This window comes from Gracilinanus agilis, chromosome 4 (assembly GCF_016433145.1).
Source record: "Gracilinanus agilis isolate LMUSP501 chromosome 4, AgileGrace, whole genome shotgun sequence".
NCBI lineage: Eukaryota > Metazoa > Chordata > Mammalia > Didelphimorphia > Didelphidae > Gracilinanus > Gracilinanus agilis.
In genome coordinates this window covers 111,950,161-111,969,360 of record NC_058133.1, presented here as the reverse complement: position 1 = coordinate 111,969,360, position 19,200 = coordinate 111,950,161, and the positions used below count along the sequence as shown (strand labels likewise).

The window sequence follows — 19,200 nt, the reverse complement described above, 5'->3', positions numbered from 1 at the left end:
TTTTTCATCCTCAGCACCTAAAACAGTATCTGGCATATAGTAAATGCTTAATAAGAGGTTATTGATTGATTGAAGGCTAAAACAGCAGACTAGAAGCTCTGGCAGTTCTAACCAAGTTGGAAACCATTAGAACAAAAACCTGGCAAACAAAGGACCAATCTAACTATGTTTGAATATAATGAAATAAGGTTAATAAACAAAAAAGGTTACTTTGCCACAAGGTAATTTTTTTCCACAGTAATTAAAACTATTTACTAAGGTAGGATGTAGTAGTGATTTGTGTTAATAGAAGAAGGCCTCACATCAGTGAAGTCACACCTATTTTGAAGTACTGAAGAGACATCCAGAAAAAAAGGAGGCTATAGGCCTATTGTATCACATTTATAGGACTATTCAATTCTGGGTGCCAACATTTAAGAGATGTTGACAAAATGGAGACCATCTTAAAGTTGGCAACCCCAAAGGCAAGCCATCTTGTTTTAAAATATAAGCTCAAAAAAGAACTCCTTGTTCATAAATACGTAGGAGAGAAAAAAAAGGCAAATTAAAGTATGACATCTCATGTCTGGTAAAATACTTACTGGTAGTAATGGTGGTAGCAACGGTAGGTCCAACAGTGGTAGGCTTAACACCTAAGAGAAAAAAAATAAAATCAGTTAAAATGTGACATTTTGCCCCTTTTCTGTATATTCCCTACATTGGTGATTTTGCCAGTTTCATGGATTCAATTATCAACTCTATGTAGATGACCACAAAATTTACATATTCAGTCATAAGTTTTCTTGATTGAGAACTTTCAATGAAGCTATTGAGAAAGCTGGTGAATCTCTACAGAAGCTAACAAATTGGTATGAGGTTTAACTAATCCTAACAGATTAGTATTTAAGTGTCTCAGATGAAGAGGCATCAGGTATAATGGATTTCGGAAGGCTTGAGTAAATCCCACATCAGACATTCAATATCTATGTGACTTTGGGCAAGTTTCTTCACTAATCTGGGCTTCAATTTCCTCATTTATAAAACAAGGAGAAGGGAGCTAAACTCAATGGCCTCTCAGATCCTTTCCATTTCTAAGTCCATAGGATTAAATTTGATCCCTATCCATATAGACATCCATAGTTTTTAGTATGAAAAAGGGATTATATTATAGTAGTAGTGTGAAGATGGAATTAACTCTCCCCTTTTCCACTTTTAGATTTAATCGCCAGAAGCCTATATACCCCAACATTTCCTTAAGTGAGGGGAGGTTCACAACCCATGTGCTAGAGTGGGTGACAATTCAGAAATGACTGACTGCTCCCTGGAGAAAATTCCTAAGAAAATTCCAAAACTGCAATTGGTCCACGTAAAGTGGAAGGAAGGCCCAGGAAGCATCTTTAAAAACAGTTGTAACTTCCTGTGAGAGGGAGATTCTTTGGAGTTCAGAGTTCCAGTTGGAATTGGAGTTTAAGTTGGAGGCTGGTGAAGGATTTGCTTCATGGACCTGAGACTCTGACATTGATCAGGCAGCTCTTGAACCTTCCCTTAGGACTACCATGTAGGTGAGTGAAAAGGCTAACTCTTTTTCCTGGCTTTCTGGAGGGACTAACCTCCAGACAGGCCCCTGTCTTAGAAAAGGCTTCATGCCTGGAGCCTTTGTTTTATTAATCATTGGGCCCTCAGTTGAAGGCTGAGGACTAATTAGCCTGGCCTGGGTGGAGCCAGGGGCTGGAGCAAAATGTTTAGTGAGTTAGGTTAGATATCTTACTCTATCCTTTTTCACTCTTTCCTTTTGTAAATAAACTACCATAAAAAGTAATTTTGATTTGAAATTTCGGCAATCACAATTCTCATAAATGTAGTCCAACTTTTAATTTTTAATCCTTAGAGTAGGAATATGGAAGATACAGGAAAGATTGCTAAATAATGAAAGGAAGCACCAAGCTCATTTCAAAATATTATAGATGTGGAAGACAGAAGACATATGAGTTGTGTGCATTGGACTAGGTAGATGTCAAGGTGCGTTCTAACTTTCAGATTCTGATTCTATGGAGATTATGAGTATAATCATTTCATAAAGGGAAAATCTTTAGAAGGGAGAAGATGAGTCACCAGTGGGCTTAGTATGAAACAAAGTCACACCATCCTGGAGGCATTTATAGATAAAAACGGGAAGAACCACAATGGAAGCAAAATGGAATGGATTATCCAGCTTTTCTATAGAATATACAGTCCCTTGAGGGTGCAGACTATTTACTTTTTGCCCTCAGGACCTAGGATAATTACTTTAATTATTTGTAGTAGAACCATGTCAAAGGGGCTCTTAATAACTTAGATATATATAACTTAGATATTAATAACAATTATTATGTGTTATGTGAGGATATGGAAATGGTACCTAAAATGATGGAGTCAGGAACACTGGATTAATCTGACCAAGTAATATGTAGAGAGGAAATCTGTGCAGCAGACAGTTTTTAAAGGTACTTAGAGATCAATTTTCAACATATCACAACAGCTTTTGATACTGTTAATCACTCTCTTCCTGGGTAAACTCTTTTTTTCATTTTCTTCTCTGACCCTTCTCTGGGGTTCTCCTCTTCCCTCTCTAATGGCTCTTTCTCAGTCTACTTCCCCTAAGAATCATCCTCTTTCTGCACCCAAGTATGAGTTTCCCACAAGGTTCTCTTGAGTCTTTTTTTCTCTGTACATTTTCTACTTTGGGGATCTTATCTATTCCCATGGATTTAATTATTATCTCTACGCAGATGACCACAAAATCTAATCTATGCAGTCAGCCCTAAGATCTCTCTTGAACCCAATTTCTAACTTTCCAACCACTGGTGGACATCTTTACTTGACACCATCAAAAATTCCACACATTGAAAATTGAATTCATAATCTTCTCACTGATGTGATGCAGTAGAAAAAGAATGCAGAGGACCTGGATTCAAATCCTGCCTCTGGCATTTGCTACCTCTGCAACTTTGGGCTAGTAATTTAACCCATGGGCTTGAGTTTCATTTTTAAAATTAGGGAGATGAACTAAATGGCCTCTAAGGTCCCTTTCTGCTCTAGATCTATGATCTCATGATAATTCTCATTCCTAATGTTCACTTTCCCATTTCTCTTGAAGGCACCACCACTATCCCAAAGTCACCTAGGTTTAAAATCCTGAAGTTAAATGGAATTCAAGATTTACTTTTAAAAATGTGTTAAGTGCCAATTGTGTGAAAGATGGGAAGTAGCATAATACAGAGGAGAGAGAAGTAGGAGTCAGGAAGACCTGGGTTCAAGGTCTGTTTCTAGCACATGCTTTATTGATGCTAGCTGTGTGACCCCAAGTAAGTCAATTAACATCACAGTGCTTCTAGGGAACTCTTAAAAAAAGATTCTATTTTAGAATCAATACCATATGTTGGTTCCAAGGCAGAAGAGCAGTAAGGATTAGGCAATGGAGGTTAAGTGACTTGCCCAGGGTCATATTACTATGAAGTGTCTGAGATCAAATTTGAACCCAGAACTTTTCATCTCTAGGTTTGGCTTTCAATCCACTGAGTTACCAAGCTGCCTCCCACATACCTCTTTATGACTTGATGCTATAGGTGAGTCATTAGTCTAGGATTCTATAAAATTATAACAATTCTTCCCAATTTGTTCTTATTGTTCCAGTGAAATTTGCATACTAGCTTTTCTCTAATCTTGCCATGTTATCTCTCATTTCAATTTATTCATGAAGACTGATTCTCATGCTTAGAATGCATACCCTCCTCATCTCTACCTTTCAGGATTCTTATAAGATAAAGATTTTAAGGCTACCTCCCTCCCTTCTTAAAGCCTTCCCTGACTTGTGTGCCAAAAATGTTTTTCTATCAATTTTTTCCTGTAGCATTTTGGATCTTTTTTGTTCCAACCACTTCCTACCATATGATATACTTGCCTATTGTAAAAGGGAGATTAGGGGAATAGAAGTTGTCGTTAAGGTAAAGGGTTGAACACCTGCTAAGAACTTTATGGATAGAATCCTGAAGGGAGAAGGGAGTTGGTTCAATTGAATCTGGGTTTTTTCCCTTTGGACCCGTTCTGAGGGAAAGAGTACCTTGTTGGAGATCTGTTGTTCCCCTGTGGATTTGGCTTGGAAAACCTATTTCCTTGGAGGTGATTGAAGATTCCTGGCTCCTAGAGACTACCTAAGAAGAATATCTTGTTGGCAACATCTGGATTGGTTCCTGAGACCTGATTCTTGAACTGTGAGAAACTTCCCTCTCTGGGTTGTTTCCCAGAGAGAACTTGGCTATTTCTACTCTGTAATATCAACACAGAGACAACCTCTTAATCTAAATCATTTGAGCGTTATTTAGAATAGCTTATGTAGTTAAGGTTTAGGGAAACTGAGGTAGATCAGGGATGGTGATAGGAGTGGCAAGCAAAAGAAGAAATTCCTTTTGCAGGAATTGTAGATGGCAGGATAAGAGATTTCTAGTGACAAGGTTTCCCAATAACCCCTCTTCTCAAGAAAATCTACAATATAGACATAAAATTTGTATATATTTCAAGTCTTTGGGTGATTTTCTGCACATTGGTTGGGTGGGGGAAGACAGTCAGCTTCTCCTACATTAAGTGGTCTGAGGTACTGAATACAATCCTTTCGGTGCCTGTAGGACATCTCTTACCACAATACTTTTTATACTATCTACATATACGCCATATCCTCTCTAGTCTATGACACCAACAAAATGTAAATTCCTCTTAAAGACAGATGCAACATTATCTCTTTTTTTTTTGTCTTTGTATATATGTGCAAGTTTTCTTACAGCTTTCCAACATTTGTCATTTTTTTCTTTGCCATAGGTATGAGGTGGAATCTCAGAGTTACTTTAATTTTTATTTCTCTAATTATTAATGATTTGGAGCATTTAAAAACGAGGTTATTGTTGATAGTTTTGGATTTTCTCACTTTGAAAAATTCATATCCTTTGATCATTTATCTATAGAGGAATAGCTCTGAGTCTTAAAAATAATATAAGATGGCTAAAATTTACATAGTATTTTAAATATTGAGAAATACTTTCAAATATTATCTCATCTGATATTCCCAGAAACCCTGGGAGGTAGGTACTATTATTATAACCATTTTATAATTGAGGAAACTAAGGCAGAGAGTAAAAAAATGATTTGCCCGGGGGCACATGGCTAGTAAGTGTCTGAGGCCATCTTTTAACTCAGGTATATATCTCCTACTGTAACTAGGTGGTACTTTGGATAGAGTGCTGGGCCTGGAGTCAGGAAGACTCTTTGTGAGTTCAAATCTGGCTCAGGGTTTCCCCTGTTTGCCTCAGTTTTCTCATCTATAAAATGAACTGGAAAAGGAAAACAGCAAGCCACTCCAAGATCTTTGCCAAGAAAACACCAAATGAGGTTGTGAAGAGTTGAATATTACTGAAACAACTCAACAACAACTACCTGGCTCTGAGTCTATCACCCTATTCACTGTACTATCATCTTTCTCTCCACACTGTACCTACCAAGGCTGGCAAGGCTTGACTGCTGTCATGCTTGGAGAATTGGAGAATGTGATGGCACACCATTTTTTTTCAAGTCCTGTGCCTTATCTTCCCAGAAAAGAAGTTGAGTGGGAAGCAATTTAAAATAAGAACCTGGGGCAGTGAGGTGGCTCAATGGCTCAGTGGCTCAGTGGATTGTGAGCCAGGCCTAGAGATGGAAGGTCCTGGGTTCAAACATGGCCTCAGACATTTCCTAGCTGGGTGACCCTGGGCGAGGCACTTAAATCCTATTGTCTAGTCCTTACTGCTCTTCTGCCTTAGAACCAATTCTATTTATTCTAAGATGGAAGGTAAGGGTTTTTAAAAAATAAAAGTAAAAATTAAGTACCAATTTCAGGTCAGAGGGGTCTGGAAATTGGTTAGCAGGAGTGTGAAGAACCACAGAAGAAACCACAATGAAAGTGAGAACAGGAAGGCAAAGGCAGGGAAACCCCTTTGCACAGGTATTCAGTGAGAGGAAATGAGTATCTAAGGGCCGGGAAAGAACCTTGAAGACTCTGGTTGCTTACTGTAAACTGCCTGATTTTTATTCATCAATGTCTATCACTACCTGCTAGAAGGATACATCTTTATCTCCTACTTTCGGATACACTCTACTTCCCTCAGACTTTATTGATTTATTTTAAAGACCTTATCTTTTGTGTTAGAATCAATTCTGTATATTGGTTCCCAAAGCAGAAGAGCTGTAAGGGGTAGGCAATGGAAATTAAGTGACTTGCCCAGGGTAATATATCCAAGAAGTATCCGGGGTCAAATTTGAACCCAGGACCTACCATCTCCAGGCCTGATTCTTAATCCACTGAGCCATCTCACTGCCCTCTCCCTCAGACATCAAAAAGTGGATAACACTAATACTTCAAGGATGCATGATTTTGTCCATGTGACTGCTCCCTACATCGAAATACTATGCAATGACTTAGAGCATCTTATGACTTAGTAGATGATCTTTGAGAATTGCTGCACATGAAACATCAATTACTCTGTGCCTAACCTAGTGATAAATCTATATGAACTTAGGTTAAGTTGCTGATGAGAGATACAATCTATCTTCAGGCCTATTCTCAAAGGCTTTTTTAGATTGATAGTATTTTCCTGATCTTAAAATTCTACTGCTATTTTTTAAACCTCTTACCTTCCACCTTAGAATCAATACTGTGTTTTAGTTCCAAGGCAGAAGAGTGGTAAGGGCTAGGCAATGGGGGTTAAACGGCTTGCCCAGGGTCACACAGCTAGGAAGTGTCTGAGGCCAGATTTGAACCCAGGACCTCCCATCTCTGGGCCTGGCTCTCAATCCACTGAGTCGCCCAGCTGCCCCCTACTGTTATAGTTTTTAAGAAGCCAGGGTCACATTCCTATTGAATGATATCTTCAAGTAACATAGAAATAGTTTCTTTGGCTCTAAGGCCAATTTTCTATCTACTATACCAGATTGCTTAGGTCATCATAGGAAATATGATGGACCTTGCTTGTGGCTAACAGGTGTGCCTCCATTTTTCTTAATTGTTCAGAGATTCTAGTATTTTAAGATTTGCATCCTTATAGTATTGCTAGGAGAAATCAGCACTTGGGCTTTTGTGCTAGAAAGAACCTTGGCATAGTCAGCACCACAGTATTTCTTAAATACAATCCAAACTATTCTTTTTCTTACCAAATATTTGGTTTAACTCACTGTCGATCTTCAGTGTCTGTCCCAAATATCTGTGCTTAATTAATAATTCAATAAACTGTCCATCCAACCTCATGGCATAATTTGGGGAATTGCCATTTCATATCCATTTGGTTTTTCCCTAATGGATTGTTGGGTTCAACTCTTTTGAATAATCATGGATCTCATTAGGGGGGATTATACAATATTCTAAAGTTTGATGCAAGAACCCAGTACTATTTGCAAATAGAACAAGACAGAGAAACTCACCATCTACTATGAATCTTTACCCTCAGAACTTAAACACAATATCCTTCAGAGTCTTAGTCAATAGTTTGTGAGAATGTTTGTAAACCTGAGTGAAGCTGTTCTAATCTGTAGCTTAAAATATGATCTTGGGGGAGAGGGGACAGAGTCAAGATGGCAGTTTAGTAGCAGGAAAAGCTGAAACTACTATGAGAATCTTTCCAAACTAATCTTTAAAAAGCACCTCAAGGGGGCAGCTAGGTGGCTCAGTGGATTGAGAGCCAGGCCTAGAGACTAGAGGTCCTAGGTTCAAATATGGCCTCAGACACTTCCTAGTTAAGTGACCCTGGGCAAGTCACTTAACCCCCACTGCCTAGCCCTTACCACTCTTCTGCCTTGGAACCAATGCCCAGGATTGATTCCAAGATGGAAGGTAAGGATTTAAAAAAAAGCACCTCAAAATGACAGGAGTCAAAAACTAACCACAAGAGAGAGATAGTGGGCTCTTCTGCAGAAAGCAACATGAAGGGTAGGCAGAGAGAGTCTATTTTCACAGGATAAGGGGGAACCAGAAGTAAAACTGTAGACTTTTAGCAAAACACAGAGGAGTGCTGGCTTATCATCCTTCAACTACCACACAAAGTTCTGAGCTTAGGTATAGGCCAACTTCAGGATCCCAGAACCCTTCTTACACTCATAGAGAACCTCACACTCCATATCCACCCTGTGAAGTTCTGAGCCCTGGTACCAGCCCACAGTGAGGCCCAGAAGTTTGTAGCTGTTGGCCCTTTCAAGCCTGCCCTGTGGGTGAGGCCCTATTCCCAGGGCAAAATAGCTCAGAGTGCTGAATCCTGCAAGCTATTGTTAATGACTTCAGGAGATATGAAGAAACAATAAAAACAAAATCAAAAGAATGAAAAAATAGAAGAAAATAGGAAATATCTCATTGAAAAAAACACCTCACCTGGAAAATAGATCCAGGAGAGACAATTTAAGTATTATTGGACTACCTGAAAGTCATGGTCAAAAAAAAAAGCTTAGACATCATATTACAAGAAATTATGAAAGAAAACTGCTCTGATATTTTTGAACAAGATGGTATAAAAGAAATGGAAAGAATCCACAGATCACTTCCTGCAATAAATCCCCCAAATAAACACTCCCAGGAATGTTATAGCAAGTTCAAGAGGTCCCAGGCCTAAGAGAAAATACTGCAAGCAGTCAGAAAGAAACAATTCAAATATCATGGAGCCCCACTCAGGATTACACAGGATCTGGCAGCTACCACACTAAAGGATCAGAAGGTCTGGAATATGATATTCCAGAAGGCAAGGGTACTGGGTTTATAACTAAGAACCACCTAAACATTCAGAAGAAAATATGGCCATTTAATAAAATAGAAGATTTTGAAACATTCCTAAAGAACAGACCAGACTTAAATAGAAATTTTGACATCCAACTACAAAATTCAGGAGAAGCATAAAAAGGTAAATAAGAAAGAGAAAAAAATTGACTTAAAAAAATCACTTACCTTTCATCTTAGAATCAATACTGTATATTGGTTCTAAGGCAGAAGAGTGATAAGGGCTAGGCAATGGTGTGAAAGGCCAATCAGAGTCACCTAAGCCATCCCCTTATCAGATTCCTGGAGCTGTTGGATAGCTTTCAATACAATGGGGGTTAAGTGATTTGTCTAGGGTCATATCGCTAGGAAGAGTCTAAGGTCAGATTTGAACCTAGGATCTCCCATCTCCAGGCCTGGCTCTCCATCCTCTAAGTCACCCAGCTGCCTCCTAAAAATTTAATTTTTTAAAATAAAATTTAATTTAATTTAAATCTAAATAAAGAAAAAAATTTAAGGACCTTGATAAGGTCAAATCATTTGTATTACTATATGGAAAGATGATACTTATAACTCTTAAATTTATTTTACTATTATCAGAGTAGTTAGAAGAAGTATACATAGAGTGTGTGGGAGCAAGCAGTTTAGGGTGATATAAAAATTAAGGGGTGAAAAAGAGTATTGCACTAAGAGAAACAGGAAAAGAAAAGTAAAATGGGGTAAATTATATCACATAAAGTGGTATGGTGGGGAGACAGTGAAGGGGAGGATGAGGGTGGTGACAAGCAATACTTTAAACTTACTCTCATTGGAATTGGCTCAGAGAGGGAAGAACAGCGAGATTCACTGAGGTATAGAATCCTATTTTACCCTATTTGGAAGGAGGGGAATAAGAAGGGTGGTGATGGGGGAGTAATATAAGGGAGGGAAGTAATATAAGGGAGTGATTAAAAGCAAAACACTGGTGTGAAGGTACAGAGTGAAAGAAGAAAAGGCAGAATTAAAAAGAAAAGAAGATGGAGGGGAATACACCGATTTTAAAAGGAGAAACTAAAGAAGCTGAAGGAGGAAATATACAGTAAAACTATACTAGCTGGGGACCTCAACTTTATCTTATTAGAACTAGATAAATCTAACCAAAAAATAAATAAGAAAGAAGTAAGGAAAGTGAATGAAATTTCAGAAGTTAGATTTAATAGATATCTGGAGACAGCTGAATAGGAATAAAAAGGAATATACCTTCTTTTCAGCTGCCCATGGTATATATACAAAAATTGACCTTGTACTAGGACATAAAAATTGCACAACAAAATGCAGAAAAGCAGAAATAATAAATGCAAGTTTTTAAGATCATAATGCAATAAAAACTATAATCAATAAGGGTTCATGGAAAGTCAGATTTAAAAAAAATTGGAAACTAAATAATCTAATCCTTCAAAATGGGTAGGTCAAAGAACAAATCATAGAAACAATCACTGATTTAATTGGAGAGAATGACAATGAGGAGACAGCATATTAAAATTTATGGGATATAGCCAAAGCAATACTCAGGGGAAAATTTATATCCTTGAACGCTTATATCAACAAAATAGAGGAAAGGAAGATCAATGAATTGCGCATACAACTAGAAAAACTAGAAAAAGAACAAATTAAAAATCCCCAATTGAAGATTAAATTTGAAATTCTAAGAATCAAAGGAGAAATTAAGTAAGACTAGAAGTTGATTCTATGGAAAAACAAATAAAATACATAGTGCATTGGTTAATTTGATTAAAAAAGTTAAGAAGAAAATCAAATTACCAGGATCAAAAATGAAAAGGTAATTTCACCTCCAAAGATAAGAAAATTAATCATTAGGAACTGTTTTATGCTATATTACAATAAATGTGATAATCTAGGTGAAATGGATGAATATTTAGAAAAATATAAATTGCCTAGATTAAAAAATAAGGAAATAGAATTCTTAAATTTTATCCCATCTCAGAAAAAAAATTGAACAAGTCATCTATGAACTTCCTAAGAAAAAATCCTCAAAACCAGATGGATTTACAACTGAATTCTATAAAATATTTAAAGAATAATTAATACCAATACTATATAAACTATTTTGTAAAATAAACAAAGAAGGAATTCTACCAAATTCTTTTTATGACACAAATATGGTGCTGATACCTAAGTCAGGAAGACCAACAACAGAAAAAGAAAATTAAAGACCAATTTCCTTAATGAACATTGATGCAAAAATTTTAAATAAAATACTAGCAAATGGACTACAACACTATGTCACAAGGTTTATTCACTAAGACCAGGTGGAATTTATACTTAGAATGCAAGGCTGGTTTATTTAATATTAGGAAAACTATCAGCATAATTGACCATATGGATAATTAAACTAACAGAAATTTCACAATTATCTCAAAAGATGTAGAAAAAAAGCCTATGATAAAATGCAACACCCATTCCTATTGAAAATAGTAGAAAACAAGAATAAAAAAGCCTATCCTTAAACATAAGTAGTATTTATTTAAAACCATCAGCAAGTATCATCTACAATGGGAATAAGTTAGAAACCTTCCCAGTAAGATCAGGAGTAAAGCAGGGAAGCCCATTATCATCACTATTATTTAATATTGTACTAGAATTGTTAGTTTTAGCAATTATAGAGAAGACAAAGAAACTGAAGGAGTTAAAGTAGGACATGAGGAAACTAAACTATGATTATTTGTGGGTGATATGATGGTATACTTAGAGAACCCTAGAAAATCAACTAAAAAACTAGTTGAAACAATGAATAACTTTAGCAAAGTTGCAGGATATAAAATAAACTCACATAAATCATCAGCATTTCTATATACTTCCAACAAACTCAGCAGCAAGAATTAGAAAGAGAAACTCCATGTGAAAATCACTCTAGACAATATAAAATACTTGGGAACCTAGTTGACAAGAAAAATGCAGGAATTGTGTGAATACATTATACACAAATAAAATTAGATCTAAACAAAAAAACATTAATTGCTCAAGGGTAGACTATCAAAATGATGAAATTTAATAATTAAAAAATTAATCAATTGCCATAGTAATCAAACTACCCCTAAACTATTTTATAGAACTAGAAAAAATAATAAAATTAATCTTGAAGAACAAAAGATCAAGAATATTAAGGGAACTAATGAAAAAATATGAAGGATGGTGCCCTAGCGGTACCACATATTAAATGATACTATAAAGTAGTAATCAGCAAAACAGTCTGGTACTGGCTAAGAAATAGAAGGATGGATCAATGGAATACATTAGGGATAAATGAACTCAACAATCTGATTAACTCAAGATCCTAGCTTTTGGGATAAGAACTTGCTATTTGACAAAAACTGTTGGAAAAATTGGAAGACAGTAAGGTAAAAATAGGTTTAGAACAATATCTTATACCCTATAACAAGATAAAATCAAAATGAGTTTATGATTTAAACATAAAAAAATGATATAAGTAATTTAGGGGAAAATAGTCAGATTTATGGAAAAGGGAAGAATTTATGACCAAAAAAGAGATAGACAACATTACAAAATGTAAAATGAATAACTTTGATTATATTAAATTTAAAAGTTTTTGTTCAAATAACACCAATGCAATCATGATAAGGAGAAACAACAAACTGGGAAAATTTTTTTATAATGTTTCTTTGATAAAGGTATCATTTCTCAAATATATAAAGAACTTTTATATAGTCAAATTTATAAGTAATTCCCCAATTGACATATAGTCAAAGGATATGAATAGGCAATTTTCAGATGAAGAAATCAAAGCTATCAATAATCATATGAAAAAAAATATTCTAAATCACTCTTGATCAAAGAAATGCAAATTAAAACAACTGAATTACCAGCTCCCATCTATCAGTTTGGCCAATATGACAGTAAAGGAAAATGGTAAATGTTGGAGGGATATGGCCAAGTTGGGAACACTAATGCATTCCTAATGGAATTGTGAACTGAACCAACCATTTTGGGGGGCAATTTTGAATTATGCCCAAAGAGCTTTAAAAGACTTTGTTGATCCAGGAATACCACTACTAGGTCTGTATCACAATGAGATTTTTAAAAATGGGAAAAGGACATGTTTGTACAAAAATATTTATAGCTGCTTTTTTTCCTGGGGGTGGTGGTGGGGGCAAAGAATTGGAAACTAAAGAGATGTCCATCAATTATTGTCCATATCAAATATGACTTAACAAATTGTGTTGATGAATAGGATGATTTCAGAAAGGGCTGGAAAGACCTATGTAAACTGATGCATAGTGAAATAAGCAGAACCAGGAAAACATTGTACACAGTAACAACAATATTAATGATCAAATGTGATAGATTTTGTTACAAACAGCAATGCAATGATTCAGAACAATTCTGAGGGACTTATGAAAAAGAATGTTATCCACGTCCAGAGAAAGAACTGTTGGAGTAAGAGTGCAGATGAAAGCACATGATTTTTCACTTATTTATTTGGGTATATGTTTTGGGGTTAGAAGAGTGGTAAGGGTTAGGCAATGGGGGTCAAGTGACTTGCCTAGGGACACACAGCTGGGAAGTGTCTGAGGCCAGACTTGAACCTAGGACCTCCCGTCTCTAGGCCTGGCTCTCAATCCACTGAGCTACCCAGCTGCCCCAAATTTAATCACTTTTAGATTTTAAGGTTGGTCTTAGCTCTCATTAAAATAAAAGGAAAGAGGATGTGAAGAGGCACACACCTTCCCCAATTCTTCCTTCCTAGTTCATGCATTCTTGTGACATTCTAATTGGTTTAAATACTTGAGCTGAAGAGGTAGGAACCAAGACAGTGGGAAAGAAAATAGATACCTCCTGAAATTTGGGACAAAAAGACCTATAAAGTCCCCATCCTTTTTCTCTATAGTTGTGGCATACAAACAGGATTCGATCAAATTATTTCATTGTACAAAATTACTAGTGTAAGAGATTTGTCCAAGTTCATTTGCTGACCTCCTCTAAAAAGAGGCTAATTAATGAGGCATTAAATTGGTTATACAATTCAACCACACCAAGTGGTTTTCTTTTTATGAGATGTAAATTAATCCCTTGAGTGAACCAGAAGTAATAATGTGATATGATGAAGAATGACAGTCAAGATATCAGAGTTAATAACAATAGCTAGCATTGGTAGCAATTGAAGGGCAGCTTGGTGACACAGTGGATAGAGAGCCAGGCCTGGAGTCAGGAAGAATAATCTTCCTGAGTTCAAATCTAGCCTCAGACATACCCTGGCTGTATGACTCAGACCAAATCACTTAATCCTGGTTGCCTCAATTCCTCATCTGTAAAATGTACTGGAAAAGGAAATGGCATACCACTCCAGTATCTTTGCCAAGAAAATCCTAAATGGAGTCATGGAGAATCATACTCAACTGAAAATGACTGAACAATAAAAGAGTAATTAAAGGTTTACAAACTGCTTTGCAATATTATTTTATTTTATCCTCACAAAGACCCTAGGAGATAGTCAGTAAACAGGTATTAAGCTCCTACTGTGTGCCAGGCACTGGGCTAAGTACTAAAGATACAAAGACAAAGGGCAGCCCTTGTTCTCAGAGAGGTAACAAGGGAATATGAGAGACAACATTTTATGTACAAACAAGCTATGTACAGGGTAAATTGGAAATAATCAACAAAGAATTAAGGAGGAATTGGAAATTGTTCCTTGTAAGGGGCAGGATTTTATCTAGAACATGAAGGAAATTAAAGAAGCCATGAGGCAGAGTGGAGGAGGAAGAGGTGGGGGCACAGGGGAAAAACATCAGGAGTCTGGAGATGGAGGGTCTCTTTTGAGGAACATCCATGAGACCAGCATCCCTAGACCACAGAGTATGTGCTGAGGGGTGGAGAGTTTAAGAAGACTTGAAAGGTGATGGAGGGGAGGTGACAAAGAGCATGGAAAGCCAAACAGATGTAAGAGAGAAGCACATGGGCAGAGCTAAAAGGCTAGTCAGCCTGATCTCACATGGCAAGTATGGGGATAAAGCCTAGAATAAAAACTTAACCTATCTATTGAAACTATTGAAAAGGAAAAAAAAACTAGAAGACACTTTTGGGGTTAAAAAATATCAGAACAAAAAAATGACAACACAGACAATGAAGAGATTTCTTTCTGAAAGTACTCCAAGAGATAAAGATGAAAATGAAATTAAACAGGAGAAGTCATGTTAGAGAAATAGTCCTGAAACACTATGGACTTAAACTCCAATGCCAACTCCATTCCAGTGAATCAATTTTTTTGTGGGTCTAAAATAATAATAATAATCACTGATATTTGTATAGTGCTTACTTTGTGTACCAGGCATTGTGCTAAGCACTTTACAATTGTAAAAAGGAATTCTTTATTCTTTTTCTCCAATTTAATGGGGCACCTGGAGATCCTCTTACCATAGAGATGTGTAGGGATTAACCAGCCCACAGTGACAGGAAGTAGAAACCATAGAAACAGGAAGGAGGAACCATAAAGAAAGGAAGTGAGTTAGAAAGGAGGCTATAAAAGGTGCCCAGCATCAGTTGATTGGTCTGTCAGTTTCTGACAATTGGGGGGGGAGTCAGTTGCTGACAGTTATGGTTGGCAGTTGCTGACAGGGCTGGCAGTTGCAGGAAAGTTGACTGCTGGGCATGAGTTGGTCATTGGGGGTTGGTTGCTGGTGGTGTGGGTTGATGATTAGTTGGTGGTTGGCTGGAATATAAAGGTGGGCTTGAGATTACTGAGAGAGCTTTTGGCTTTAGCCTTTAGAGGGCTTTTTGCCTTTTGAGTTTTTGGCTTTTGGTTTGAGCTATTAGGTTTTTCCCCCATCCTTGAACTTTTTGAAAGGTGGCTGGTCTTCATTGACAGACCTAATTGAGGTAGAATTAAACAATGATTGGGCTGGATTGGGTTGGAATTTTGTGGGGTGGTTGTTATTAGCAGTAGTTATAGGCAGTTATAGGTAAATATAGGCAGTTTTAGATAGTAATTATAGGCAGTTATAGTTATAGGATAACTAGTATAGACATTAGGAAAACTTCTTTTTCTACCTCTTTCTTATATTTCCCTCCTTTACTATGTTCTTTTATATATATACTCTCACACACATATATATTTTATTATATTTATGTATAATATATTTATTGAAATGTTCTGGGGTTTTTCTCTTCCTCTATTGTCTCATAATCTCTAGAACTCTGTAAAATTTTCTTATCTCTATTTTAATTAAACTAAATTGTTAACTGTTAAAAGCTACTAGAAGTTTTCTCTGGCTTAAAGGGATAATATTAATTTACATTCTCATTAAAACTTAAATTATTAAAAGCTGCTCTTATCTTGTCAAAGCTCCTATTTTAACCCTTACACAATGATTATCTTACTTGATCCTCACAATAATTCTGGGAGGTAGATGCTATTGTTAACCCCATTTTACAGATGAGGAAACTGAGGTAGAAGTGAAGTGATCAGAGAAAGTGTCTGAAATCAAATTTGCACTCTTCTTGAGTTCAGGCCTGGTGCTCTATCCACTGCTCCACCTAGGCACAGAAGATAGAGTAGAATGTGTGATATTTCTAAATCAAATGAATGGTAAATAAGAGGGAGAGAGGCAATAGGAGAATGGAGAAGGTAGTAAAAGGCAGTATTTTATCAAGGAGAAAGAAAGGGGAAAATTCTTATGTAGTAGTTGGACAGTGTACTATCCCTTTTATGGGTGTAATAGAAGATGGGGACCTGCAGGGATTTGGTGCTAGGAGAGAACATTACCTCTAAAAAACAGGTGAACCTACACAGACATTATTCTGCCTCAGGAAAAGGAGAATCAACTATTGGGGATGACCAGTGTAGAGGGAGGACAGAGTCAGAAAATGTCATGGTATATGGGAAATGTAGCAATCACAGGGAAGGCAGGGGTAAATATTGTCCACACAGACAAAAGAAAATTTCTACCATGGGGAATATTTTTCTGCTCTTTCTCCTACAGGAGTTGATAGTTCTAAGAGTGAGGTACAAAAGAAACAAAGAGGAAAAGGGCAATATCTACAAGGCAATCATTTCAATTTTTTTTTAGGACTTAAATAGTTTCTTTGGAAGCATTAATTCCATGAGGAGCACCAAGACTTAAAAACAAATATGTACATATAAGGAATACAAATCAAAGAATTAAAGTTTAGAATAGACAGAAAAGAAAGAGAATTAATAAGATGAGGTTTTTAAAAAAACACAGAAAAAAACAAAAGGCAAAAAAATAAAAAAAAACACCAACCTACCCAACGAATTTAAACTTAAAAAATCAAAAAAGGAAAAGGAAAGGGAATTTTAATTAATTACCTGAGAGGGTAAAAGAGAGAATTGTTTACCCAGATGAAAAGGAGAAAGAAAAAGAAAAGAATAAATTCAATTAAGCTCCAAAATAGGGAAAAGGGAGAGACAAATGTGGGGAGGAACAGCAGCTTGAGAGTGATGGGAGGAAAGCTCTTTGGAATTAAATTTGCTTATGAAGAGACAAATTACTGTCTTTTCAGATGAAGAGGAACAAAAAAAAATCCTAATTCATAAAGAAGCAATGTTAGAGACAAATAGAGGAAAATAGAAACAACTATTATGGCTTTAAATATAGATTAAATAATTTAAGAAAACATAAGTGAGAGACAGATTGGATAAGAAAATGAAACGTTGCAATTTGTTGTTTTGGGGAAAGATATCTAAAAAGCAAAGGGCAAACCAAAATTTGTTTTTCATCATGTAAATTAAAAAAAGGTGGCAGTCATATAAAGCAGAAACAAAAAACATAGAAACAAAATAAAAATATAAAAAAACCCTAAGTTTATAATATAAAGAAACAAGGAAATTATATTAAGCTGAAAGGAATCACAATCAACAAGCCAATATTAATATTGAACTTATATGATCCAAATGCCTTAGCATCTAGATTCATAAAGGAAAAATTAAGAAGACATAGCAGCAGTAGAAGACTTTAATGCTGTCTCAAATTTTGACATATTTAACAGAAAGATAAAAGAGAAAATATAGATGAACAAATTTCTAGAGAATCTAGAGATATAGTTGTGATGTCTTCCAAACTGGAAATGCAAGAGAATATGCATATTTTTCAGCATCACACAGAATATTCACAAAAATTAACTATGTATCATGGTAAAAAGATATTGAAAATAAATGTAGAGATAGAAATGCCAAATATATACCTAAAGAAAAGCAAAACTCTTAGTCCTGATGGATTCATGAGAAAACACTTATCAAATTTTAAAAGAACAATTAATACCAATAATACACAAGGTATTCTTGGAAGTAGAGAAAAAAAGCATTTCACTAGACTCCCTTTATGAGACAAATATAGTCCTAACATCTAAACCCAGAATGGATAAACCAAAGAGGATCTTTGGATAAATATATCATTGAATATCTGAACTGATAAATTCAAACATTATCTGTTATCAAGAAGTAAATAAGGTAATCTGAGTGGGTCAAAGAACGCAATTTGGGTGTGAGGAAGGATAAAGGGGATATAGGGAGATTATAAGGTGACTGGAGGAGGAATGAAGGTATGGGAAGGTATATTGGAGATAAAGGAAATGGGGTATGTAGGAGAGGGCAGCTCAAACAGATTTATTCTCAGAGGCTTGAGATAGAGGATACAGGGAGGAAACCCGGCCAGTAAGAAATGTTTAGGTTTGGCTGGAGGGTTTCTCTTGTTAGTTTCTGATATCTCTTGAGGGAGGAGTCTAGAGGGCCCCTCCCTGCCAGTGAAACTGATGGCTGAAGGAAGTCTTGAGGTAGGTACTTCCTGCCAAGATGGATGCCCCCAGTTCTTTCAAGAAATAAAAGAAAAATGATTCCTTCCCCTTGAGTCCTTGTCTTAATTTTTGACACAATGGTTCACCAGAGGGTTTGAGTAGGTAACAAGGGGATTTATTAATACCAGAGAGAGAGGTTCAGGGTTTTCTAACTGCTGCTAGGGAGAAGGGTGAGGGTGGGGGATGGGTCGCGGTGAGGTTTAGACAGAGAGAGTTGGGCTCTCTCAGTCAGGAAGATTTGACTACCTTTTAGGTAAAGTCTCTATCAAATCATTAAAACTAGGGGTAACTTATTTGAGGATACTCTACTAGCCTATAGAAACTAAACCCACAATGTCTAATCACCAAGCCCTCCCTTCCACCAGGACCCAAAGGAAATTCAGGGAAGGGGAGGGATGGAGATGGGAGATCAGGGAGAGGTTCAGAGAAATGAGATAGGTCCAAATTTCCCAAGACAAAATAAGCACAGGCCAAGGCTGAAGCAAAGCCAAGCCAAAAGGCCAAAGCAAAAGCCTCCAGCCACAGCGAAAGCCAGAAGGCAAAAGCCCTGTCCATTGGAACTTCACCTCTATTTATAGCTTTAAGTTCTAACTGACTTT

The 19,200-nt window shown here is 36.4% G+C and overlaps 1 protein-coding gene across 1 annotated transcript in view; it reads right to left on the bottom strand.

Annotated features, from left to right (window-relative positions):
- Window positions 1-19,200, bottom strand: part of LOC123245326 (membrane cofactor protein-like) — a 62,240-nt gene that overhangs the window by 10,752 nt on the left and 32,288 nt on the right. Inside the window, exon 5 of the mRNA XM_044674173.1 lies at window positions 582-632. Coding sequence (XP_044530108.1) covers window positions 582-632 — 51 coding nt within the window. The remainder of the gene's footprint in view (window positions 1-581; window positions 633-19,200) is intronic.